Source organism: Camelina sativa, chromosome 1 (genome assembly GCF_030686135.1).
Source record: "Camelina sativa cultivar CO46 ecotype springtype chromosome 1, ASM3068613v1".
Taxonomy (NCBI): Eukaryota; Viridiplantae; Streptophyta; class Magnoliopsida; order Brassicales; family Brassicaceae; genus Camelina; species Camelina sativa.
Window position 1 is genome coordinate 17,151,813 of NC_141880.1, and position 27,096 is coordinate 17,178,908.

The 27,096-nt window shown below is 35.5% G+C and overlaps 2 protein-coding genes and 1 pseudogene across 3 annotated transcripts; 1 reads left to right on the forward strand and 2 right to left on the reverse strand.

The window, feature by feature from the left end:
* Nucleotides 1-1,880: 1,880 nt before the first annotated feature.
* Nucleotides 1,881-2,760, reverse strand: LOC104793897 (ras-related protein RABB1b pseudogene; annotated as a pseudogene). The gene is made up of 3 exons (XR_015597716.1): nucleotides 2,545-2,760; nucleotides 2,255-2,337; nucleotides 1,881-2,027 (listed from the first exon to the last, which is right to left on the reverse strand). The product of XR_015597716.1 is annotated as a ras-related protein RABB1b pseudogene (transcript).
* A 3,239-nt stretch (nucleotides 2,761-5,999) lies between these two features.
* On the forward strand, nucleotides 6,000-8,948 carry LOC104793910 (BTB/POZ domain-containing protein At2g04740). Its single transcript, XM_010520334.3, has 5 exons — nucleotides 6,000-6,635; nucleotides 7,149-7,872; nucleotides 7,954-7,990; nucleotides 8,060-8,193; nucleotides 8,450-8,948. Exons 1-5 carry the CDS (start codon nucleotides 6,170-6,172, stop codon nucleotides 8,799-8,801), a joined length of 1,713 nt encoding a protein of 570 aa, XP_010518636.1. The 5' UTR covers nucleotides 6,000-6,169; the 3' UTR covers nucleotides 8,802-8,948.
* On the reverse strand, nucleotides 8,860-12,342 carry LOC104793901 (fimbrin-4-like). Its single transcript, XM_010520325.3, has 14 exons — nucleotides 12,035-12,342; nucleotides 11,781-11,951; nucleotides 11,467-11,687; nucleotides 11,205-11,376; nucleotides 11,065-11,103; nucleotides 10,924-10,992; nucleotides 10,718-10,834; nucleotides 10,421-10,632; nucleotides 10,163-10,330; nucleotides 9,888-10,087; nucleotides 9,640-9,797; nucleotides 9,458-9,554; nucleotides 9,277-9,368; nucleotides 8,860-9,186 (listed from the first exon to the last, which is right to left on the reverse strand). The coding sequence occupies exons 1-14, from the start codon at nucleotides 12,119-12,121 to the stop codon at nucleotides 9,010-9,012; spliced, it is 1,980 nt and encodes a 659-aa protein (XP_010518627.2). The 5' UTR covers nucleotides 12,122-12,342; the 3' UTR covers nucleotides 8,860-9,009.
* Between the last annotated feature and the right edge of the window lie 14,754 nt (nucleotides 12,343-27,096).

Sequence of the window (27,096 nt, forward strand, 5' to 3'; positions counted from 1 at the left end):
AGCTTCGTTGCTAAAGTCCATAGTCAAAATTCTGGCTCATTTAAAGGTTTTGCTTATAGAGTAATATATACAAACCCACTCAAAAACAGAGATTTGCTCAGATTCTCATTTCCAAAACAGGATAAGCGATTTATTCTCCAAAAAAGATTCGAAATTGTTGAATAATTCACTTGTCCAATCTCATATTCTTTACAATTGTTCATTAAAAAGTAGTAGTAGCTCAGGCCAATTAGCTTTTGGCATTGATGATACTGAATTAGCTTTTAAGTTTGATTGAATTATCGTGAAGAACTGTCAAAACTTCTAATTACGAATGTTTGTGGAGAACTACAGATTGTTTGCATGTGAATGAGGATGTCCATCTTTATTTAGAATCCACGTTATTGCTTCTTAGTGAACCTCACGACATAAAAGAGTTTATTCAAGATCGATTGCATGTAAACATGATGCAAGAAACCCCACGAGTACACTCTCCCCTTTCAAAAGCTCTGCATACTCTTCATCCTCTTCCTCCCACTTAGCATATTTGCCACAATGGTTATCCATCTTAATGACCTGCGCCAACACTTCAGCTCCATTCAAATCAATAAATTACAACACCGAAATGCACATAAACACAATGTGCAAGAGTCATAAAAAGAAGAGCTTCAATAACCAACAACAAGAGTGGTACTTCTTTGATCTTCATACGCAGCAGACGCAAAACCCTGATTTACCAGTCCTCTTGTCTCGAGTAAGATTGACATCAAAAACTTCATAATATCTACAATTTGTACAAACAAAAAGGCATAAGAAACACCCATTTAGAGATACTATGTAACAATCCGTCCCGTGGACCCCACTAGCCTCACTGCTAGCTTGCCCCCATAGGCCCAAAGCTGGCCCTACAGGGCATCGATCCTAACCCCTCACCATGGCAAATGGAACTACTCATCTAAATCCACAGTAGGTTATTGGTGCGCCAGGCGTTCCTCGAACCCTAGTCCTCACCTTTTATCAACCTTCCCACAAGACAAGTTGCCACCAATTGACCTCCATTTGCCACAGTGAGGGGTTAGGATCGATGCCCTGCAGGGCCAGCTTTGGGCCTATGGGGGCAAGCTAGCAGTGAGGCTAGTGAGGTCCACGGAACGGGTTGTTATATACTGAAACTTCAGAAACGCAAACTACACTTACTTTGTGAGAAGACAACATGGAGATCACTCTCGCAGGGATCATAGGGTAAGCCTTTGCCGTAGCCATAGGCAAATTTTCTGAAGTTAGAGTGCCACGAAGCTTCATCCTTAAATATATGATTCCTTAATATTTATGCTTTGTATTAGCTTCAACCTACATGCTCGATCAAGTTCTTCAAGGTGGGTTTAGGTTCGAGTGGCTAGGTTTTCTCAATAGAGAGAAAGTGACATAGAATAGACAATGATTATTACCGGTTAAAAATGCTGATGTGGATATTTGTTATAATTCTATTGGATTTTGATTTTAAATGATGTGTCAACACCAACTTAAATTTTAAAGCTGATGTGTCATGATCTGGTGAAAAACATACAAGTTTTATTGTATTGATTTGATTTAATCATATGTAACACCAAATAAACGCCTACTAGTACTCGTTGTAAAAATCTTATATTTTTGGGACTAACTACAACAGCCACCACCTAGCTGTAAAACTCTTCCTTCAATTTCACCTCGAGGACGTGAATATCCGATCTTGATCCCCGGTGACTGTAAAAATCATGATCAAATGAATTGCAAATCACATTGGCTGGCTTAGTGTGTGATATGAATAAGAAGAAAAATGAAAGAAAAAAGAAGAAGAAGAAAAAAAAAAGAAAAAAAAAAGAAAAAAGAAGAAACTTCTTTTGATAAGAATAATACTCATGTTATGCAAACTCTTCTCCTTCCTCTTGGCTAATAGCTCTTTTGTGAACAAGATCGCATTTGTGTCCGATAAGAATAATACTCATGTTATGAGTGCATGCTGCCGAACATCTTCCAACCAACTCGCCACATGGTTGAACGTCTCTCTCCTACGAAATCATCAATTTTGTAAGATTTGAGTTTCATTTTTCCAAAGTCCAGAGACAAGAATATATACTAAAATTCCTCAAGACCAACCAATTCAACAAAATTAGAAAAAAGACACACACAATGTTACACACGGACATCAGCGAAGTTATGTGTAAATGTGATTATGTGAAACAGTGAAAGCTACAATGTATACAAGAATAAAGAAATATCATGGAAAAATCAGAACCTGGTGATGTCGTAAACCAGTAACGCTCCCGCAGCTCCTCTATAAAATGATCTTGTGATGGATCTAAAAGTCTCTTGTCCAGCCTAGAAAAACATCACCAAACTTGTTCAAATCATACACAACAACGAATCCAACTTTTACCCTAGAAACTAAAACAGACCAAACACAGAGACTTTTTAGATCTAACTAATATATGAAAACCTAAAAGTTGCTTAGAATATATTACATGTTACTTAAATAAAATAAAATTTCGATATCGATAGAGAAGATAAAGGGGAGAGCGTACATACTGTGTCCCAAATATGAAGTTTTATTGACCGACCACCGATGGTGACCACTCGATCACCAAACTCAGCACCAATGGTTAGATCGTGGACTGGTTGGAATCTCTTGTCAGTAAATTGTTGAAGCAGGCACGTTTTTCCCACACCTGAACCACGGATAGAACTTGGAGAACAAGGTATGATTGACCTGTGTCTCCGATGATTAGGTATTTGAACAGGTAATCATATGACATGGTTGATCAATTGGAGACAAGTCTTGGAAGTTTTATTCCTCTATATCCTACCATATTAATTGGGAAGTACAAACATGAAACTAACATTAAAATATATAAAAAATTAAGCTTAGTTAATTAAGTAGATAAAGATAATTAATTAAAAAAAGCTAAAAAATCTAGAAAAAAAAATATATTTTTTCTCTAATATAAAAAAATATATTTCTTTTATTAAAAAATGTAAACCAATCAGAATTTCAAAAACTAAGATTTTATATCCAAATAAACAATATAATTATTTTTAATAACTAAATTTCGAAGATTTTGTTAAGATTTCAAATTTTGATTCTCCTATCATCTTTCTTTTTTATTATTTATAAATCGTTTGGAATTTTCATATAATACTTATGGTTAATAAAATGCATAATTTTTTCTGCATATGTTGTGACTTGAATATTTTAAAACGAATATATATTACTTAATCTATAAAAAATGTGTGTTTTAATTTCCACATTAGCGAGTTTGTAAAACTAAATTTATATAGATGATAAATTAATAATTTTTGTTTGTTCACAATTATAAAACAGGACTTATCACCAATTGGAACTCAACGATGCTATCTGTTCGAAGTTATTCATCTCTCTATTTCATCTGTTTGATTTGGCATAGTTGACTGTTTTTTTTTATCTCAAAAACTGACTTGAAGTGAGGAACAAGGTGATAAGGGAAAGACTGATTGGTTGTTCTCGAGAAAATTGTCTTGGTTTTGTAGTTAACTAATTGTAATTTGGGTTAAAATTGGGTCTTTTGGTTTACTATTATTTTAGCTGGGTAAGGTTTATTTGGTATATAATGATTAAAATAGGACATAGGTTTCCAACTTTATCTTGGGGAAATATATATCGTAGTTAAAGTTTGGGCTCTATCTAGCTTGTTTCGATAGTTTTGAAGGAAAAATCACTTGTTTTCCCCACATTAGCTCAAATAGATTATTCCTCAAACTTCTTTAACAAATTATTATTTCTAAACCATGCATGCGAAAATCACCGTGAAAGATTTCTCGCTCAAAATTGTTTATTATTTGGTAATATGTATAATATATACTGATTCGTAGTGGATTTAATCGATCGATGGGTCTTTTTCTGTTCGTGAATGCATTTTTCTGTTTTCGTGCAGGCGAAGTAGTTTCGAGGACGACATGGCTCTTCTTGGATTTAACGGACTTCCCGCTCCCTATTGGTCTCGATCTTTTGACACTTCATGATAATGTTAAATAAGGTCTCGAGAAAGAAGGGTTTTCTTGTTGGTTGTTTTTGATTCTTCTTCTATTCTCATTCTGCGGCTTATAGGATACCGAATTGTACGGTGGAAAACTCTAAAGGAATTCGGAATCAGATTTCTTTCCGATAGTGATTTCCTTCCTTCACCATTTTTTTTTTTACATACTACTACAAGTCTCTCTAAATCTAAAAAATATTAATTTCCACCATATTGATATTGTATAATAGTTTCTAACGGTAAAACAAACGCTGTGTGGATGTTACATGACACTACGTGGATGTTGGACAATCCCTCGCCTGCTCCTCACAATTTAGTGATTGTCTCAAATACCATCGCACAAGAAGCGGAGTTTGCCAATCTTCTTGACATGTTTAGATCGAGAGGTCACAAAGTTCTTTTTGTGTATAACTATAACAAGGAGGAGGTTCAACAGGCTGAATTAGAGTTTACGGAAACCGTTCTATGGCTTTGGGAAGCCATATTCCCTTAGACAATGACCCTTTGCGTTTGTGTCTCACTTAAAAAAAAATGCTTTGATCTTTGTGTATTGACTTAAATTTCTGTTGTGTCCATACTGGCTGCCAGCTTATGTTAGGAAATCACCTTTTGGGCGAAAATTTATTTTAGTTCGAAATTTTTTATAATATAACAATTACCCAAAAAAATGCATGAGTTTTGATCACCACAGCTGAAAATTAATGGAGTAGCTTATCATCTTTATTATACGTAAGCTATCTCTCCCTAGAAATGTTCATGATATTTATTTAAAAGTAACTTTTCAATAAAAAGAGTTACTGTATACAGTTCTTTTGGTTTTTGTATTGATAAAGTATAAATAAGAGACATTCACATTCCTAATATATCAGATTAGATTCCTAATTAACACTAATTGATCAAAGATTCGTAACATTTCCGGTTCACATTTCAACTGTACTACAACACCAGTTGTGTGTTACCATTGCCTCAAAAACTTCGAACACAAACGGCTTACCTTAAAAAACACTTACAATTTCGCCGGCTGTAACAAAAATGACCGAATCACCTTTAGAGCATGTTTATTCCACATAGTTCCATTTGAGTGTCAAGAAAAATAATTAATAATATTTTAATTGAATTTGATTATGTAATTATTTTTTAATTTATGTAACCAATCAAATAAAAACAGGTGTAGATTCAGTGTTTCTATAAATATGGGCAGACAGTGCCGTAATAAAAAATGGGGCAATAGCCCTGGGCCACATCCTCGATCATATTTCTTTAGGCCACATATGACAAATATTTTTTTATAGATTTATTCAGTTAATTTCAACGTTTCAGTGTTTTTAACCATAAATTTGAACTTTATCATCATTATCATTAACCTTTTTGTTATCATCTTTTATAATTCTTAGTATTTGATTCAAAAACTCTATAAATTTTATTTTTAACACAAATTTTAGATGATATATTGTTAGTTAAGTTTTGTAAAATTTTACATTACAAAATTTCGCCCCAAACCTTTTGAATCATTGGCACGACACTGTAGGCAGAGACACTTCTTTCTCCTCTCTCTACCTTTTTTTCATTTTTTTTTTGTTCTGACCATCTGTTGGGTATGTGAGATAATCATGCTTTTATAGTGTTTATGGTTATATTAGTTTAGTAATTATAACATGAAAGAATAAAATATTCTGTTTATATGAAATACAAAGAAAATGATCAAAACTAAAAAAACAAACAAAATAATCTAAAAAAATTGTATATAGAAAGCGAACACTTAAACAATTTTAGCTAAGGTGACAATCTAGTTGATGACTTTACGTCAATATATAATAAACCTTCAAGTTTACTTCCAAGATTATGAACGTGGGACAATTGACCCACTCAAAAATGAGATTTAGTGATTTTTGTAGGCTTTTTGACTTCTTAATCGCCCTATCGACCACACTTGGGAAAAGTATAATAAAGTATAATAAACTTAAAAGAGACAAGGCAAGACAACAAGTTAACACGTTGACGTAAGAGATTACACAAGACCTTCGGACTCATGCAGAAGCTCTTCTTTATCAGAAAAAAATCGTTAAATCGTTAAAGCTCAAATCCGCCATGGAAACAAAAACAATAGTCACCACCACTTCCTTTAGGGTTTATGCTCCAAAATGTCCTCATCTTGGACTCTTGAATCCGACCTAGAAGATCTCGACCTCGACCTCCAAGATTACAAACCATCCGTACCTTTAAAAAAAGTCCCAAACGGCGACGTTTTCGAAGCTTCACGCGCCGGTGACGTCGACAGGCTCCGGTACCTTCTTGAAACTGGAGTCAACGTCAACGCACGTGACCGTTGGGACTCTGTTGCTCTCTACTACGCTTGTCTCGCTGGTCACATAGATGCTGCTCGATTGCTTCTAGAGAACGGTGCGATTTGCTCTGAACATACTTTTGATGGTGATCGTTGTCACTACGCTTCTCTTAATTTGAGGATTCGGAAGCTTCTTAAGGCTTTTGAAGCTCGTCCTCCTCCGCTTGGTCCTTTGCAAGCTTCACTTAGGGAAACGTTTTTGGGATGTTGTCATAATCGAGATTATCTGAAACAAGCTTCAAATGCTGATCTTGATGTTTCTGGTATGCTTCCAAAATGCTCAATCAATTCTCAATTTTGAGGCTGTGGACTTAATTTGGGGGTTGCTCTCGTTCATTACAATGACACTCACTGTCCAATTTTTATGAAAGTTGAGTTTTTTGAATCCAATTTATATGAAAGTTGAGTTCTTTGAATCCAATTTATATGAAAGTTGAGTTCTTTGAATCCAATTTATATGAAAGTTGAGTTCTTTGAATCCAGTTTTTATGAAAAAGTTAGATTCTTGAACTGTTTCTGTATGCGGAGATGTGTACTGAGATGATGTTTTTGGGTTTACCATTTCATTCAATATCCAATTTTTAAAAAGTTGAAGTCTTTGAATCAAAATGTTAGGAAAGTTGCGTTCCTGAATCGGTTTCAATGTGTACTAAAATAGTTTGGCGTTTTTACAATTTCACTCTTAATCTAGTTTGTTTTAGGAATGTTGAGTTCTTGAATCATTCTTGTGTACGTCTGTTGATGTGGTCTAGGGACTGAATAAATTGCAATCTCAGTTTCAGGAGATTCTCCGAGTGAGTTTGGTAGTTCCAATTACTTCCCACCGGATGTGATGTTTTTTGTGCAAGGTAGACCTATTGAAGCTCACAGGGTTATCTTAAGTGCACGATCTCCATATTTCAAGCAAAAGTTTGAGAATGAATGGAAAGACCGCAGAGAAGTTCGATTCTCGAAAGAGAAGCTTTCGTATCCTGCTCTTTGTAGCCTCATCCACTTCTTTTACTCAGATAGGCTGGAGATATCGGTTGATGATATGGAAGATCTTGTTAGGATCTGCAAAGTTTGTAAATGTGAATCATTGCAGAAAATTATTGAGAAGGAACTGATTCACCAGAGATATGCTGAGTACAAGACACATAGAGATCTTGATAACTCCATGAAACGGTTCATCTTACAGGGTATATCTCTTCCGGTTGAAGACAGGCTTTCTGCTTCTTTGCATAGGATTCTTCGAGTTTCCCTTGCGAAATCGTTTGTTGGGGACACAGGAGTCGGTGATTCTGTGGATAGTCTTGCTGATGTTTGTGTTAAAGTTGATAAAAGAACTTTCTATTGCCATCAAGTTATTCTAGCTTCGAGATCAGAGTACTTCAGAGCACGATTATCCCGAGTGAATGATTTCCATGAGGGAACTAATGGCTTGCCAGGTGATAATACTCTTCCATTTCTTGAAGAACATGATTTGAGCGCAGAGGCTTTTGAGAAGATGATTGAGTATATGTAAGCTTTTGTGATTGTAAAAGGCCTGAAAAAAAATAGTTGAGAAAAATTATTGTTGGCTAACTCTATAAGCATTATCAGGTACACCGATGGCTTGAAGGAGATCAGTCCGAATCAGGTAAGAACTTGTTTGCCATTTAGAAATATTTATATCTTTCAACTTCTGATAATTTGTATCATTTTGTAGGCTGAGGAGATCTTTGATGTTGCATCTCGCTACTTGCTGTTTCCTCTTAAACGTGCTGTGGCTGACGCCTTGTTACCTCACTTGGAAACTGCCACACCTGCAGAACTCTGTCAGTGGCTGGTTTTGTCAGATATGTATGATTTTTCTTAGCTAAATCCGTTTTCTAATTGATGGCTAATTTTGTTGCATTTGATGGTCGAGCACAGAAGTTACTACATTAAATTTTGGTGTGTATAGGTCTAGAATGGTAGCTCGTTGGATGAATTTGATTCTAGTGGATTTAAGAATGCAGTGCTAAAAACGTTTCTGGGTTTTTTGTTTTTCTGTTAGCAACATATTGATGGATGATATATGAACTGACAAGTATAGTTTTGAACGTGAATGGAATAGGTACGGTGTATTGAAGATAAGAGAGTACTGCCTAGACTTGGTTGCTTGTAATTTCGAGGCATTTGTTGAAACCCGCGAGTTCAAGGCAATGCTACTAACATTGCCACCACCATCAGGGGACTCTTCACTTCGAACCACAGTTCCAAGTGCACCAGGTGCCATGATGACCACGGACCAAGGGAATCTCCTTGATGATCTGAGAGAGAAGTGGCTTGAAGCAGAGGCTTTAGAGCTTGACATGAGAGACGAGAGTGCTTTGATTTTTGATAAGCGCCTTGCCATGCTCGTGGAAATGGCAGAGCGAGAGATATCCGAATCAGAAGCTGAGGACTACAAAGACACCAGCGCATGACTATTGGTTTTCCTTAAGCCAAGTTTTGAGTCTCTTTTTTGCTCTTACCTCCTCATAATTTTAATATGGAACCTTTCAAATCTTTCTTTCTATACACAAACGATCATACATGATGTAGATATTGATAATAAAACTTCATTTCTACTACATGCACCATTTGCTTAGTCTCTGATTTGATTTTTCATTTATAAGAAATATCAAACTTGTTTTACAACATCATCCTTTCAGACATTGAAGATCCATCGTCTGTTGACAAATTAGAGACCTCTTCTGTCACAGAGCTCACATCAGTATCATCAGAGACAGTAGACTCAGTGTCTGATTGTTGCTGAAGGCTCCAATTCATGATGCTAGCAGCTAATATCAGCAGCATTTTCTGGTTTACCTGTTTATCATTGTTAACAAACAAAATTATTTTGTCTGAGAAAGCGCAAACTAAACATAAGATGTGCATTTGAAGCTATATTTAATTTACCTCTATAATATCTTCAGGCAACAAGAAAATTGAGCATCCAAGCTTCCTTGCAACACTTATTATGTATGTTGCATTCAAATTCTTTTCCTCTTCTGCTTAAAAAATGACAATTACAAGACAAACCTGTAATGCTGATAACAACACAGAGAGACAGCACATAGTAACATAATATTGTCATTACCTGTTTCTCCTTTAGATACAAGACTCCAGTTTACAACTCTTGGCTCTACAGCACCCAAAAGATCCAAAAAGAATAATCCATTTGACAGATTATTGTCCTAATAGAGTAACCATCAAATACTGGTAGATTTAATGAAGATAGATTAGGGTGATGTCTCCATGGTTTTGACTCTTTATCTTTACCTTGAAGCTCACGGCTTGTGAGGTTCGACCCGTTTTCTTGACTTTCCGATTTGCCCAGTTTAGAATATCTGCCTCTGTTATATCTTCACCTTGCCAGTGAGATCTCAAGTTGTTGAGGATTTGTAGCATTGTGTGTCTCATCAATTGCCACAAAAAAGCTGACAGAACAGACCAAGATTGTCACTGAAGTTATATTGAAACTACAACATTAAAACACACCTTTTAATTCTGAAATTAAGATAGCTCACCGAGAATGAGCTTTTTATTTCCTCGCACAATGTCATGACCATCTACATTGACAAGCGAGAATTTCAACTCTTTCCCAATCTTGATAACTTGGTTGCAGTTCTCAACCTTTTTGAATGGCATTTTGATTGGAGGTTTATTCGCGTGCTTCCAGTTAACCGAGCCTGGTGATACTTTGTCAAGAACTTCAAGAAGAATCCACCTGAGAATGTAATGATGAGGAGAGTTTAAGATTCTCAAGCCAGATTAAAACCAATTAATGAAACAAAGCTCTCACCCATTTCTAACATCCTCGAAAACATTATCGACATAAGTCACAGCACCAAGACTGTTAATCCAGAGGCGAAAGCATCTTTCTTCTCGACAAGTTTCTTCGTCGTCGTCTGTGACAATCTTCTCAGCAACGGATGCAGGCATCTTTGGACTCTCATCAGACAATCCATTCCTGCAAACAGAGATTTTTTCAAGTTAGTCCAAGAAAAAGAATAATACACTAATAATAACCTCACTCTTTACTAGCATTCCTCATAGTGACCTTTGGTGAAACAGTTGTGCAACAAATGCAAGATTAAGATTTGCAGAGCCTTCAACTATATCATTAGGAGAAAGGAATCTTTTACAGTCCAGCTTCTCTGCTTGCTCAAGGACCTTCTTTGCTCTTTCTGAAGGGTCTTTCATCTCTAATGTCACATGTGTGCTGTGTTCTGGGGCTAGAGCATTTAGCAGGTATGTATATGCCTCTCCATCCTGCCAAACACCAAAGGGCATCACAAATCGAATACATGAACCAAAGCAAAAAAAAAAAAAGCACATCAGAGACAAGTTAGTGTACCTTAACATCAGAAGAGAAATTGGTGACTTGTTTCTCATAACCAGCTTTCTTAAGATGATAATTCATCCATTTTAGCAAAAGCTTCTCAGGTGCTAGTCCCATAAGCTCCTCCATATCCTGCAAAAACATTCACAAAGAAGATATAAGTTTAGCTTCAGCCACAAAAAGGTTTTAAAAAATGTTCAAAATGTATACTTTTAATTTACCTGGTTTGCTTCCACTAACTCAACAAGTTGTGGCGTTTTCTTAAGATTGAGATCAGCCAAAAATTGTATCTAAACCGAAAACACACAAACATTAGTATCCATGTCTCATCATCTTGCGGCAAAGTAATGTACAGTCATTACCTTTATAATCTGAAAGATCAACCCAAGTACAAGATGTGGCTACAAAGACAGAGAAGCAAAGAAAAAATTAGAAAACAGAACATGAAGCTGAAAAGAAACAGAAAATGAAACTGAAAAGAAAGTATTTTGAAAATACTTACTGTCCCTTCAGCAATGTCCTGAGTTCCAATGTTGACGACGGTGCAGCCTATCGCCTTTGCAGAGTTGAGACAGAGTGAAAGGTTTTCAGTTCTCTCCCATGGGTTCAGCTCTTTCTTCATGTTCATCGCTCTTTCATCTATTGTCCCAGGCAGAGCTACGTTTATAAGCTTACTGTACAAAACCAACAGAACAAGGATTTGAATCATCACAAACCTTTAAACAAATTCCATGTTATAAAAGTAGTTTGTAATGTATTAATACCACAACAGAACACCATCTTTAACAAGATCAAACAAAGCATTTGTAGTAGGATTGATTGGAAGATAGCTCTTCAAGAGAGGATCATCTCTAAGGTAGTTATTGATATGTGACACATAGGAAGCTTTCTCGGACTCATTTATTGCGTGGTGGAACGTTGTAGTTCCTGTCTTGAGAAACGATGAAGCGCCCTTTGAACCTCGGGATTGCACACTTAAAAAGGCCTGTCACAAATTGTATAATAAACACAGGTTACAATATTGTTATATAGGATCCACACATATCTAGAGACTAGAGATCATCATTATCAAAGTCACCCGGAGAAAGGTCTCGAACTCGACTTCCTCAGAGCGATTGGGATAAGACTCATCCAATATAGTTTTGATCTTATTTTCATCAAACGTGCGTTTGAAATCTTTTAATTTTGCAAACACTGGTGGTAAATGTTTCACCGTGACACGACCAAATCGAGTTTTTGTCGAATAAAACTACGAAAAAAAGAAGGGGAAAGATCAATATGTTAGAATACTACAAAGTGTGAAGTGGTAAATAAAAAGGATATAGAAGAGACCTTGGATTTAAGAGTACGTAATTCCACTTGTGTGAATTGGCTCTGTAGCCATGGATCAGAGACAAGAACACCAACATAACTAGACATCTCTTGAATCTGATGATGATTCTTGTTCAACTCTAATTTGGAGAAAGATCGTGTGTTTATTTTTATAGTTCTTCCTAGTTGGATTGAAATCAAACAGAGGCGGAAGAGAGTGACTGGATGCTTTTTTGTTGATTAGAGTAATTTTACTTTGGTTTGATCTAAAGTGGTGGTAACTTAAATGTGGAGACTTACACCATGACCTTTTTAAATATAAAGAAGATAAATACATTAGTTATTCCAGAAGCTTTTTATAGAAGATTATTTCTTTAAGATTTATAAATATCTAAAGGTTTAACATTTTTATCTAAATAATGGATATTCTATTAATTTCTGTAGATTTTTGTAGTATTTGACAAATATTAAAAAGGTATTTTCAAAAAGTACCTTTTGCTATGATTTTTTTCTTTCCTCAACATTACAGCAAAAATCCAGCATTTCCACAACCTTGTGTTTCAAACCATTCCTAATTACGAACCTTTCTAAATCACACAAAAACTCTTTTATAATCTTAAATTTATAATTTCTTTTGATAGATTTTCAAAATCAACCATAAAAATGGTAATTTATAGATTTCTTAATCTTTAATCTCAAACATAATGATGAAAATATGGGTTTTAAAACTTTTTGATACATTGCAGTTTATATTACAGATGTGTTGGTTGTATGATATGATTTATGAAGTATATACATAGATATCCATCAATCACCACACGACATATGCGCCTCAAATCAAATGTGTAAGAACATCATCCTTATTAGACAATTTTTAATGACAGCTTAACTTTAAAATTAATATAAATTTAGTATTAGTTTAATTTAAGAGTTCCACTAACTTTTTTGCAAATGAAGAGAAAAAAAATCACCTACCAATGATATGGTGACACGTCAGATGTTTCACAGGTTATAAAGTGTCTCTACCAAGACACTAATTGATAAGCTCAAATTTAACCGTAGAGCTACTCTTTCAAATTAAAAGGTCATTGCAGTACCTAGGGGTCGAATTCCACAATGACTCAAGACTACACAATAAATTGTAGAGTTTTATGATTACGCTAAACAGAATAATTTGAATTAAAATAAACAATACAAAATATTAAATAAAAGCTGTGTAAATTCGGATGATCAACTAGGTCCAGGAAATTTCTCAGGAAATTATGAAATATTAAATCAATAAATTAATTAGGATTCGAGCAATTAAGATCAGATCTAGAACTCTAAACACTTTTGTAAAATAAATCAGTTTTCACTGCAAATATTATCTAAATTTAAAACTAGAAAATCCAAATCTCTTTGTAAAATTCTAGGTTAAAAATCAGTTTTAAAAATTAGGTTTAGATAAGTTCACAAAATAACTAAATCAAAACTCTTTGCAAGAAGTAATTTTGCTCATCAGAAGGTTTTATCAAGAAAATCAATTATATTCTCATATCAATTTATTTTCCTAGGTTATTAATTCTAGATGGCCAATCAAGGATTAATATGAAGAACAACCTATGATGAAGATCTCGAAAAGATAATGAATCCTAAATAAATAGATCTAATAAATCATAAAAACCCTGTGAAAAACCCTGAACCTAACAAGCAAACTACTCAGACATATTCAATGAAGAACAAAACATAATTCTAAATAATTAGCAATTGAAATTAAAAGAGTAAAGAGGGAGTTTATGAATTCTTCTCTCAAACCAGTTCAGATATCTCTCCCAAAAAGCTCTCAAAATCGCACAGGATTGTAGAATATAAAACTTGCTAGAATAAAACTTAAGGGTTTACAAAACCCAAAAACACTATATCTATGTCCTAAAACACGTTAGGGACTTGTGTTGCAATTTAGGAAAACTTTGGGCAGAATTGTAAAACTTCCAATTTCTTGTTCTCTCGTCGGTTTGGACTGGGTGTTGATCGATGCTCCTTCAGTGTCGATCGGCACTGGTCAGTTGATCAGACTCCAAATTGACTTCTTTGATTAAATGCTCCAAATCCCTTCTAGTTGCTCCTTTTTGCTTTTTTCATGTCAAAATCCTAGAAAATTTGTAAAGACTCAAAAACATTCTAGAAAACAAATCAAAAGACTTAAAAGACTTCTTATATCATGGTTGAACCACATAAACCATGATATATCACTAATCTGTACTGGGTTGATCTTTCAGATTATAAAGGTAATTACTTTACATTACTTTAAGCAAGATGATCAGCCATGGTTACTAATGTTTGTGTTAAAATAAAATAAAGCTAGTCGACCATCTTCGGTCATTTTTTTATCGTCTCTTAAAAATATTTTAATATTAAATTTAAAGACACATACATATGTGGGAGATCTAAACGTCTCTGCGCAGACACAAATGGGAAAGCACAAATCTAAAATATTTTTCATTTATATATTTAAAATATTTAAAGACACTGCTAAAATGTCACCGATGAGATGGTCTAAAGGTTTTTCGAATATCTAAGGCATCAAAGTTCCTTCACAGTGTGTAGGTGCACTAAGACGATCATCTCTTAGACACAATATGTTGCATGTGTATATTATTGAATAACATAGTAGAAGCGTTTATCATTCTATAATATATTAAAACTTAGAACAAATCACCAAAACGTACAATCCAATCCACATCATAAATGAGAATGGAGAGAAAAGCAAAAATAATAGTTCTTAAAATACTAATAATTTGTCTCATTATTTGATACTACTCAAACTATGATGCTTGCAGAAACAAAATGTATTGACAAAAAAAACTTTAAATTTATGTCAAAGAAACCAATAAAAAAAATTCAAGCAACTGTTGAGGAAAGACATATTGAAATTTCAATGGTAAATCTCTCAGATAGGTGTTGGGTTCAATTTTCGTTGGAAGAGGACCATATTACATGACATGAAAACCCCATTTCGGTAGATATAGGGCCCGAAGGGTACTGAACTATCAATTATACAAAAAAAAAAAAAAAAAAAAAAAAAAAAAAAAAGACATATCTTCAATGGCAGTTTTGTAGACAATAATTTTGCAAATCTAGAGTATAAATTTTCAATGGTTTTGTTTGATCCAAGAAATTTGGGTTTAAATGGTATATTTATCGAATGCATGTAAATGTTTTTAAAGACTGTGTTAAGAGCGGGGAAGTGTAGTTTTATATATGAACCATATTGCATATGGGTGTTGTTAGAGAATTAAAACTAGATATAGACCAAGTGGGTGGTGAGCTATTGGTCTTGACTCTTGAGAGTGCCCAATGTTACTTTTTTAATTCCACTGAGGATGATTTACGTCTTCAATATGGTATTATCAATAGTTAGCTCAATAGCTCCGGAAACCGTAGAAGTTTATGGCCCTGTTCGTTACTGTGTCCCCAGCGACTCAAATATAACTTTGTTTTTAACGAGTTTTGAAATGAGTGACACGTGACGTAGGACAAACTGTAAGTAATTAATGATTTTTCAGTCGCAGCAACTCTTTTTTGGGAGCTAGCGACAATAAATCTCATCTCCAGCGACTCTTTATTTTTGATCAATCATGATTTTGCCTCTGTTTGCGTTATTTTTTCTGGTCGCTGCAGCTGTTTTAGTGACAGTAATTCGAACAGGGCCTATATAGTTTAGAACTATTAACGGTTTATTTAAAAAAATAGTGTTGGACTTATTTTAGAATTTAAAGATTGTATTAATTATGGTATGTAAACATTAATCTAGCAATCTATAACGAGATTATGAGCCACAATTCTGATTATATATCAGTGTACACTTAAACAAAATTAGGGGCCAATGAAAAACGCAAAGCCCCGTCAAGTCTTAGTATAATGGATTACATATGAATCTAAATCCGCGATGTTTTTACGCTTTCTAAAGTTTGGAAATATGATCTCACAGAGTACATACCATTTCAAACAAAAACTAATGTACTGAATGATAAAACTTGAAATTAGTTTGTTCTACAGTACTTGGTTATAAGATTAGTTTCTTCAATAAATGCTAACCTAATTCGGTTTATGTATATCAATGTGATTCTCCTATAATTTGCTAAAATGGTGATACGATAATCAAATTCAGTTTATATGCTAGCCTAATTAGGTTTATATATTCTTAGTTCTCTAAAACTGTAACCAAAAAACCACATAAAAATCTATGATTCAAAAGAAAAAATTAACTAATAGACAAGAAACAAAAAGAAAATTAAATATGGTAATATGTACACAAATGATTATAGTCATCTACAGTAAAACCTCTATAAATTAATACTCTATAAATTAATAAACACTATAAATTAATAAATTTTGCTGGTCCCAAGTCGGGCCAGTGTAAAAATTAACAATATTCGATAAGATAATAAGATAATAATTTTTTCGAAATCTCCTTATAAAATATGGTCCCAATAATATCATAAATTAATAATTATGTAAATATATATATATATATATATACTGATATAATAGTGTATGTTTCTCCTAAAGCTCAATTCTATAGAACAATTGTAATGTTGTATTTTCAACCTATAATGATATCTCTAAAATATTTTATAACATGTCATACAAATAATTAAATTTAAAGTTTTAATTTTTAGATATGCATCATTTACAATTTGATAATTTGACAGATTATTAAAATAGGAGAATTGATATTATTATTCATAGATTTGAATTTATGTGTCTCATGTGTATAAGTCAATTTGTCTATAATATTTGTAATTTATTGTAAATAGTGCTTTCTAAATATTACAAGTTCAATTCCTAAACCATAAAATTTATAACATCCGAAAGTTTAATCTTATTTTGCTATAGTTGTTCCAATTCATAATTTTTTAAAAAATAAACAATTAAAAATATATCTATAAATTAATAATTATTAATTTATACTATAAAATAATTATTATTAATTTATAGATAAATTAATATCACTATAAATTAATAAAATGTCTTAGTCCCAACATTATTAATTTATAGAGGTTTTACTGTACCTTTAAAACAGTTAATTAGAAAACTGAAAAAAAAAACCAACGACAAAGCCATAACTATGGTAAACCCTGACTTCCTAGGGAAATATGTGGCTTCTTGATAGTAGAGCCACTCACCATATCACGTCGGATCTGAATGCATTCTCTCTTCATCAGCCCTACAATGGTGGTGACGATGTGATGATTGCTGATGGAACAGGTATAAAAATCACACAAATCAGTTCAACATTCTTACCTTCTCAATCTCGTGACTTGGCCTTACATAAAGTTCTCTTATGTTCCTGATATACACAAAAACTTAATTTTCATATATCGTTTATGTAATACTAATTTTGTATCCGTCGAATTCTTCGCTGCTTCCTTTCAGGTGAATGGTTTCAGCACGGGAGCCTGTTGCTCCAGGGAAGAACTAACGATGAGCTTTATGAATGGCCGGCGACGAATCCTCAAGCTACATTTCTGTTCACAACACAAACATCAAAGGCCCCCTTACGCACTCTCGCTTAGGGCATTCAAAACACCATTATTTCTCAGTTTTCTTAACCCGTTTTAGCTCCTTCTAAACGCAAACTTTCTTGTTTTGATTATTAGATTAATAAGAGTCACAAACTTCCCTTTTCAACCTCTTCAATTGTCTCTTTTTCTCCACTTGAATACGTTTTTATTGATGTTTGGAACTCCCCAATCCTCTCTGTTGATAACTACAAATATTATCTTGTGCTTATTGACCATCACAGACACTATACCTGGCTCTATCCTCTAAAGCAAAAAATCACAAGTGAAAATGACTTGCATTGCCTTCAAGGCTCTCATTAAAAACCGCTTCCAAACCAAGATACGCACACTATACTCAGACAATGGAGAAGAATTCATTGCTCTAAGAGACTATCATACTGCCCATGGAATATCTCAACTTACCTTTCCGCCGCATACACTAGAACACAATGGACTTTCTGAACGCAAACATCACCACATCATCGAGACGGGTCTCACGCTCCTCACAAGTGCTTATGTACCGCATGAATACTGGCCATATGTGTTCTCCACCGGCTTCTACATCTCGTCAATCTCATGTACGTGACTCTCAACCCTTATCCTCTTCTTCTTCTTTTCTTAATTCTGAGCCCACTACTCCACAACATAATGGGCCTGAACCTAAGGCCTAGCCACCCACAAATATAAACTCACAATTTATAGGCTCACTGCTGAATCCAAATCCAACACACCTTTCTTCCTCATCAGAACAATCGTAGTGTTGACCAGTCACACCATCATCAACCGTGCCTTTACCATCATCACCGCACCGTACTCCGCCTACAAAACTACCCTCCAACGCTTCTCCATAAATCGACTAACAACCACAAAACACCCACAATATGCAAACTAGAGCCAATAATAACATCACCAAACAAAAAATTAAAACCAATCTCTATACCGTCCTCTCCAAGTCTCTTCCACAAGAACCAGCTACAGTTACTCAAGCTCTTTGCAACAAGAAATGGCGTTTTGTAATGTCTGATGAGTATAATGCTCAACTATGGAACTGCACATGGGATCTGGTCCCCCCCTCCCTACCCCCCCCCCCCCCCCCCCCGAATCTTCACATAACCACTTTGGATGCAAATGGGTTTTTAAATTGAAGTATCTTCCAAAAGGCCAGATCGACAAACACAAAGAAAGATTGGTTGCCAAGGGGTTTACTCAGCAATATGGAGTAGATTACACATAAACATTCAGCTCTGTCATCAAGTCGACAACAATTCGTTTGGTTCTTGACATTGTGGTGAAGAAGAATTGGCGGCTCAAATATTTTGACGTTAATAATGCTTTCCTCCAAGGAAATTTAATAGAAGAAGTCTATTTGGCTCAACCGCCTGGCTTTGTTGATAAGGATCGCCCTACACATGCATGTCGTCTCCACAAGACAATCTACGGTCTTAAAAATGCTCCTTGCGCTTGATACATGGAGCTAAAGCAACACCATGTCATTATTTAAGTCGTCCTCTCATCTCTTGCTCTTCTCACTTAAAGACCTAACTCATCTCCTTTCCTTTCTTGGCATAGAAGCAACTCAACCAAACAAGGCCTCCACCTTATGCAACGCAAATATATACTTGATCTCCTTCATAAAACTGACATGGTGAATGCCAAACCGGCCTCCAATCCTCTGCCAACAACACCAAAGTTGACTCGTCACAATGGTACCAAACTCGAAGATGCTTTAGGTAGTTTTCAACACTTGACCTTCACGCGTTCGGATATATCCTTTGCGGTCAACAGGCTATCTCAATTTATGTATCAACCAACGTCTGACCATTGACAAGCAGCCAAGAGGTTGCTCTGATATCTTGCTGGCACTATCACACATGGAAATTTTCTTACATCAACCTTGCCATTGCTTCTCCATGCCTTTTCTAACGTGGACTTGACTGGAGACACTAATGACTATGTCTCCACCAATGCTTATGTTATTTATTTTGGCAGAAATCCCATCTCTTATTTGTCCAAAAAGCAACGTGGTGTTTCCCGTTCGTCCACCGAAGCTGAATATCGCACTGTTGCAAATGCTGCTTCCGAAGTATGCTGGCTACGTTTCCTCCTGAACGAGTTACACATTTGCTTGCCTGATGGACCAAAAAATTATTGTGAAAACATTGGCATAACATACTTTTGTGTCAATTCCGTCTTTCACTCTCGTATAAAGCATATCACGCTTGACTATCACTTTGTTTGCCACATGAATCAGACAAGAGCTCTCCGTGTATCGCACGTTTCGATAAAAGATCAGCATGTAAGGCTCTCACCAAACCTCTCTCATGTCCTCACTTCCAGTTAGCTTGTTCCATCATTGGAGTCCGACAACTCCCTCCATCTTGAGGGAGCATATAGAGGATTAAGTGATTGCTCGAGTAATTACCCGATATACTTACCCGCAAGGCAGTATATACGGGGTCAAATCCACAAGGACCAATGGTACACTAAAGATTTGCGAGATTCGTAAATAGCTAAAGCGAACAAAAGATAGTTTGGTTTCAGAAATTGTAAATATAAATGCAAGAAATAAAACAATTAACATATAAGATTAATACATGGGGTCATAGGGTATTTCAGAGATCAATAACTAATGAGAAAATAAAATATGAAATTCAATAATTAAGAACCGTTCTTGAACATGAACACTATAATAGATTAACCCTCTTTCAAGGCATTAGAAACTAAATTTGACTATTAGTTTGCTAAACTTTCTTTTGCAACCTCCTAGACATATTTGCATTACAATCAAGTTCTTTAAGTTCACAATGCGTACTAACATCAACTTTCGCACGCTAGAGAAATACATTGCTCAATTCACACTCATTCAGGCATTCTATCGAACACTGGTGATGCATAGAAAAACCTAGAGTCTAAAACACGGTGATCAGTCATATTCTAGTAAGATCATGTGAATCAAACAACCTAAGGATTAAGAACTCCAAATAACAGTTAAAACACCAATTCATGGAATCTCCTAGTTGGAACCCTAAAACCCAATTGAAAAACTACTCACACATAGCAAAAGAGAAAACAAAAATCATAGATGAAGAAAAAATGATTAAATTGCAAGAAATAATAAGAAAGGGTTTAGAAATCTTCTCCAAATTGTCAATGAGAATGAATCTCTAGAATTTCAAAAGAGTGGGTTACAAAAAGTCTCAGGTGTGCAGAAAGAAAGCGTAGAATAAAACTTAGGGTTTTTCTCCCATGAAATAAAAGGTATTTATAGAGTTCTCAAAATAAGGTAAAAAAAAGATAACAACCTAGTTAAGAAATTTTCTCTGCCAGGCGGATTTTTCAGATAGGCGGGTTTTGACGTGAAACTTGTCGGTTCAGACTATGTTTCGTTGCCAGAGGAGTTTTTCAGAGAGGCAGGTTTTGACGTGAAACTTGCCGGTTCAGACTTCGCTTCTCAGCCAGGCGGGTTCCTCATATAGGCGGGGTTTAACGTGAAACTCTTTGGTTTAGACTTCGTTGCTTAGCCAGGCGGGTTTCCCTGGTAGACAGATTTTTACGTGAACCAACATCCACATATGCTTGTTTGCATTTGGAATGGCTCATTTTTCCTCCAAAGTGTCCTAAAACCTATAAAGACTGGATAAAGAACTAAAAGACTCCAAAAACATACTTTGACCCAAGAAAAAGTATAAAATAAAAGAGAAAACAAAGACTCAAAACCGATAAAAACACCATATATCATTAAGGAAACACAATTAATCACAATTATATTTTTATATCATTTCTGTAATTAGGAGATTGTATTTACTTCTCAATCTCTCTGATTAGGTCTCTTCCTCTGTATATATATTTTGTACTGTTTTATGTCAATAATCTCTGTGATTAGGTCTCTTCCTCTGTATATATATCTTGTATTGTATTATGTCAATATCAATACATTCACTCTTTATAATGTAAACGTCCGTCAATCGAGCAATCTATAACGAGATTATGAGCCACAATTCTGATTATCAGTGTACATTTCAAAATTAGGGGCCAATTAAAAACGCAAAGCCCCGTCAAGTCTTAGTATAATGGATCGCATATGAATCTATGGTACGCGATATTTTTACTTTTTCTGAATTTTGGAAATATGATCCCTCGAGTACATTCCTTTCAAACAAATGGTTATAGGATTTGTTTCTTCAATAAATGGTAACCTAATATATATATGTGAGGTTTTATATGCGATTTATAAATTAATCCCCTATGTTGCTCAAGTAACTTCTTCTGCAAGTAATGGCTATTCTCAAGGATGTGGTTTAGAAGTGTGGTTGGATATTCTTCTTCTGGAGCCTTATATTAATTATGAATCAGATTGAAGAAGCAGTTCCAGTATGAAAATTCAAATTAAAACGAAGATTTTGTTTTCTACGGTTTATAAAAATCCCTTTTCACTTTAAATTCGATGTTTTTTTTCTACTTATATAAATCTGGAGATTGCTGTGTTAATCATAATAGAACTGATAAGAATCCAAAGAGTTCTGAAAAGCTAGAATTAAAAAGAGGAAGAAAGACCTTATTTTGATCACTTATAGTTATAGCCAACAAACATCTATAATCTATTAAAGGAGTAATGGAAAATATACCGACCATTTTTACAAAAACTATGGTTCCTAGAAAACATCTCTTATACACAAACTGACTTAAACTCCTATGAGTATATCTTGGACATTAAATATAGCAATGCCTCAGAAACTCAAGCATAAGTCCAATATCCATATAATACAGTATGTTGTATACGTGAGTCCTGTCCTGATTAATTAGTTCGGTTGTTACAATAGATTACAATAGAATCCGATAACTGTGACGTTATCGAATCCCAATAGAATCAGATAATGTGCTAAATAAATTTATACCAATCTAGTCACTCTAATATATAAATATACTAAATAAGGACCGTATAATGTGGTGAGTTTAAAGTTTTATAAATAAGTTATTTATATGTTTAATTTTTGTTATAATATACTGGTTCATATTCATTTACAAATCTTTTACGTCCGAGAGGCTTTAAATACTTACCCCTATAAATCACCATACGATCTTTTCCTATGTTTTGTTCTCACTCGCACAGTTCTGACAATCACTTCCTCAAAAGTCATCCATCCTGAAACTACTCAAGCTCAAGCACACTTAACTCTGGAACTCTCTCAGGACCCTTGATCGAAAAGATAAGTGCACTTTGGTGACATAGGTGGTCAAATCAATACTTTTAGACCTATCCGCAAACCAGGGTGCCACAGTCTCTGAACTACTATGGATCTATCAACAACAATTTATGTTTTTCCAATCTATCTATATGTGTTAGTTGTAAGCTTTTTTTTGAATAGCTGAAAGTAGGATTTTTGTGTGTCTGTCCTAGCAGGTTCAATTAACCTTATGTAGTTGTAGTACTTAAGGTGTCAATCCAAATGGGATGTTGCTAGCAATCAAGATGCAATCAAGATATCACAAGTCAAGCCAATTCAAAGAGTGGTTTGGTGTCTAATAATCCTAGAATGATGAAAATGCAAAACAGAAATTGACTACAGAACTAGAAACAAAAATGCATGACAAGAAGCAAACATGAATAAGTAAAAACCGAAAACGAGTCTAAGCATGAGCTAAACAGCAAACCGAAACAGTCTCAGGAATGCAATAAAAATCAGATAGGCAGAAGTCCTAAGGATGGGAGTAATTGATGTCGGCGGAGTCTCCTAGTCTACAGAGTGTTTAACATGACACAAGCAAACTATCTTTAGACAATGAATATCACGACTTAGCTAATCCAATCTCTTAGCAGAAGCTACTCAGACTCAAACACTTCTAAACCTAGCTCTCACTAGAAAAACATGGTTGAGCAGGCATGACGAACCATTTCATTCACGTCAACAAACACCCTAGACAACTAATCTCTTAGGCTAGGAATATAAGTCTCTGGCATTAGTTGGTCAGACATTTCATCAAACACCTTTTGGGTGTGGAAATGTCTAAAACCTAATTCCAATTGATCAGAGAGAAACTAGTGTTTGTAACTCTAGTCCAGAAGGGAATCAGACAAATCTAACTTAAACACCCTACACACTAAGATCCTCCACCTAATATATCCCATCCTCAAGAACTATCACACTACTCGGATCTAGAGATCATCATCAACGATACAAACTCAGAAAACATTGAATCAAGCATCATTAGATAGAATAAAGTGGGATGAACAACTTTGTAGAATAAATCAAATGCAAAAACACAATAAACTCAAAGATATCGGATTACAAAGTCTCCAAGAGTTTAGGTGGCCAAGTCGACCTTAAGGAAAAATACAAAAACGAGATAAAAGATGTCTTGGGCAAAAACTTAACTAAATGTATATATAGTCAAACATGGAAAGCTCTAAAACTTAAAATGAGAAGATAAAGCGTCGGTTTGGGAATCGGGTTATCCAAGTCGTGTGTCGTCAGTCCTGTGAGTACGTTGGTCGAGCTGGGTCGAGTGCAGTGGTGTTGGCTCGACCCAGAGTAGTATTGGCTCGAGCTGGGTGTATTTGCATCCACTAAAACGATGATAACTCTTTAATCATACCTTCGATTGGCTCGAAATAAACGGCATTAGAAAGATGACTCAATTTTCTACAACTTTGATGAAGATGTCGAAAGTTGAATCCGAAGGAAAAATCTTCACTTGAATTGATCAAAGAGGTGGAAGAGGTCGGATGATTGGCGTTGTCGGTCGTGCTGGATGACATCCATTCTAGGCATGGTGGATCGAGTGGGATGCTGGTGCTTCTTTCTCGGGAGCATCGCTCGAGTCGCATGACGTCTATTCCGGGCATGCTTGGTCGAGCCGCATGTCTCAACCTCCATTCGGTTCTAATAGTCTAGACATCTCCTAAACACCTGAAATAACTCCAATATGCAAGATGTATACAAGATGAATGCAAATACTACCTAGATATGCATATTATGCAAAAGAGATTAAAAACAATGCAAAACAATGAGTTAAGAGAACAAAATGAATAACAAATGCATGATGAAAGAGTGTAAAATATATACATATCAACTCCCCCAAACTTATTCTTTGCTTGCCCTCAAGCAAATAACAAGAACAAAGTATGGAAGAGAGGTTTGAAAATAGGGTCTCAGAACCTAAAACATGCTGAATAAAATAGTTAGAATCCAGGTCCTTGTTTTTAATTCTATGATGCATGGTGAAGGGACTTCATTTACAAACTTTATTGAAACGATTTCGATCCTTAATCTACACATGCAATCCTATCACCATGCATCATAGAATTAAAAACAATAAAGTTTGTAAATGATCGAAATGGTTTTGATTTATAGGATTGCATGTGTAGATTAAGGATCGAAATCGTTTCAAAGTTTTCAAAGTTTCATTGTAAAATTTATAGGATTGCATGTGTATGAAAACGAACTCGATCCTATAAAGTTTTCAATATTTATAGGATTGCATTTGTAGATTAAGGGAGATGTGTTTTCAAAGTTTACAATGAAAACACATCTCCCTCCTAAAAACTTTCTACCCTTTACTTTTTTTTTACTCTTCACTTTTCTGCACAAATCCATACCCAATACCCAAATTCGAGTTCTCACATAGTCCTGCTAGTCCGGATAACGTGAACTAGAACTACACAAGATCCTACTCTTGTCGGTTAGAACCTAACACTTTCTAGCAAGCTCAACTCGGAAAACGCCAGACACTCAAGAATATAATTGTCTTGAAAGAAGGGTTGGTTAAGGGTGCGGAAAACTGTTCCAAAGATGGGAATCAGCTACTTGGATTAACAAGGGTGGTAAAAAGGAGAAATATAATCCAAGTATGTATATGGCATCCATGAGTTCAACTTCAATGCATAACACAATAATTGCAAGTCAGGATTATATTCAGATAGATAGGGAATGATGTCAATTCAAAACATACTTCAATCTTACATTTTCAAGCTCAATCAACATGCATCAAAGAACTAATAACAAGGGCCTCGATCCTATCCTATTGAATTCAGCATGCTAACAAGGTTACATTCATCATCAACCCCTATGCGAAATGCAACAACCCTATATGAATAACACTAGACTCAATCCTAATATGCAAATGCAAACTACATGAACACTCTGTTTTTGTGGAAATTTTCAATTTTTTCAAATTTTTATGGTTTTTCTATGCAAATAGATAGATGCATACTCAAACATGATATGCTGCAAAAATTTGAAATAAGAATCACAAAAAACCACATTAGATACATCATCTCAAACCCTCCCCCAAACTTAAATTACACAGTCTCTTGTGTAAGAAAAATTTGCATGAATGAAATGGTATATACAAAGGGAAGGTAGGAGTACCTCAGAAGTAAAAGAAGGAGTCGGAGCTCGCCCAAGGAGAAGCGTGATACTGACTTTATCCCTCGCCTTGTTCTTGATCCGCGGAAGTGACCTCAGCTGCTTGGGTTAGTTCGTCGAACAAGTGGTGTGAAACAAACTAAGATATGTCAACCGGTTGAGTCGAAGAACGACGTCTCGAGCCAAAGGGAGGTTTGGTCGAGTGGTGCAGCTTCGAGTGATCTCTTGTTGGTCGTGTGGAAATTGGTCAAGTTGTGTCATGTGTGAATGGCTCGAGCGAGAAGTTTGGAGGTGGCTCAAGCGTGACAGCGGAGTGGTTTGAAAATGATGTCGGTTTGAAGACGATGCTGGCGAGAGTGAGATTTCTTTGGCGGAGTGGAGGTATGGCGGCTCGAACAAGGTGCAAGCTGGATCAAGTGGGACTAAGCTGGCTCGAGCGTGACGAACTTGGTCGGTCGAGTGGGAAGATCTCGGCTGACGAACGGATCGAGTGGAGAGAAGTTGACTATGGATCGATTTGATATGTTGGCTCAAGCGAAGCGAGTAATGTGAGATAGCGGTGTTGCGCGTGGGATATGCGAACAAGGGTTGGCTCAAGTGAGACACGAATCTCCGGACTGGTCGGCTCGAGGTGGTCGCTCGAATGACATCGGCGGTGGCGACTCGAGCGTGGTGGAGATCCGGTGGTCGAGTCGTAGGTGATGAAAACGCCGACCATTGAGTCGCAGCGCATGACGGTGATGAAGTCAGATCGAGTCGTGAAGCAGCGAGGGTCGAGTCGAGTTCTTCGCGAGTCATGGACGTTTCGAGTGGAGTGGCGTTGGCGGTGGTCGAGGCTTCTGGTTGAGAACGCATGGCGGTGGATGAAATCTTTAGGTCGAGTCGAAGAGCCTTCTTTTGACTGGTACTTTCACTTTTCCTTTTTTGTTGCTAATACTCCCTTCTGTTGGTTCCTGAACACGAGAAAACTAACAAAAAAAATTAAAATCACAAAGATCCTAAAGAATATTTATAGTGATACCTTTGGGACTTCCTCCCAAGTGAGCTTATTTAAAGTCTCTGAGCTTGACTTTGCATAATCATTATGATTTGGGAGGGTCATAGAGAGGCTTCGGAGACCCCTCTAGAAGTTCTTGTCTAGCTAGATACTCTTTAACATTCTTCCCAAGTT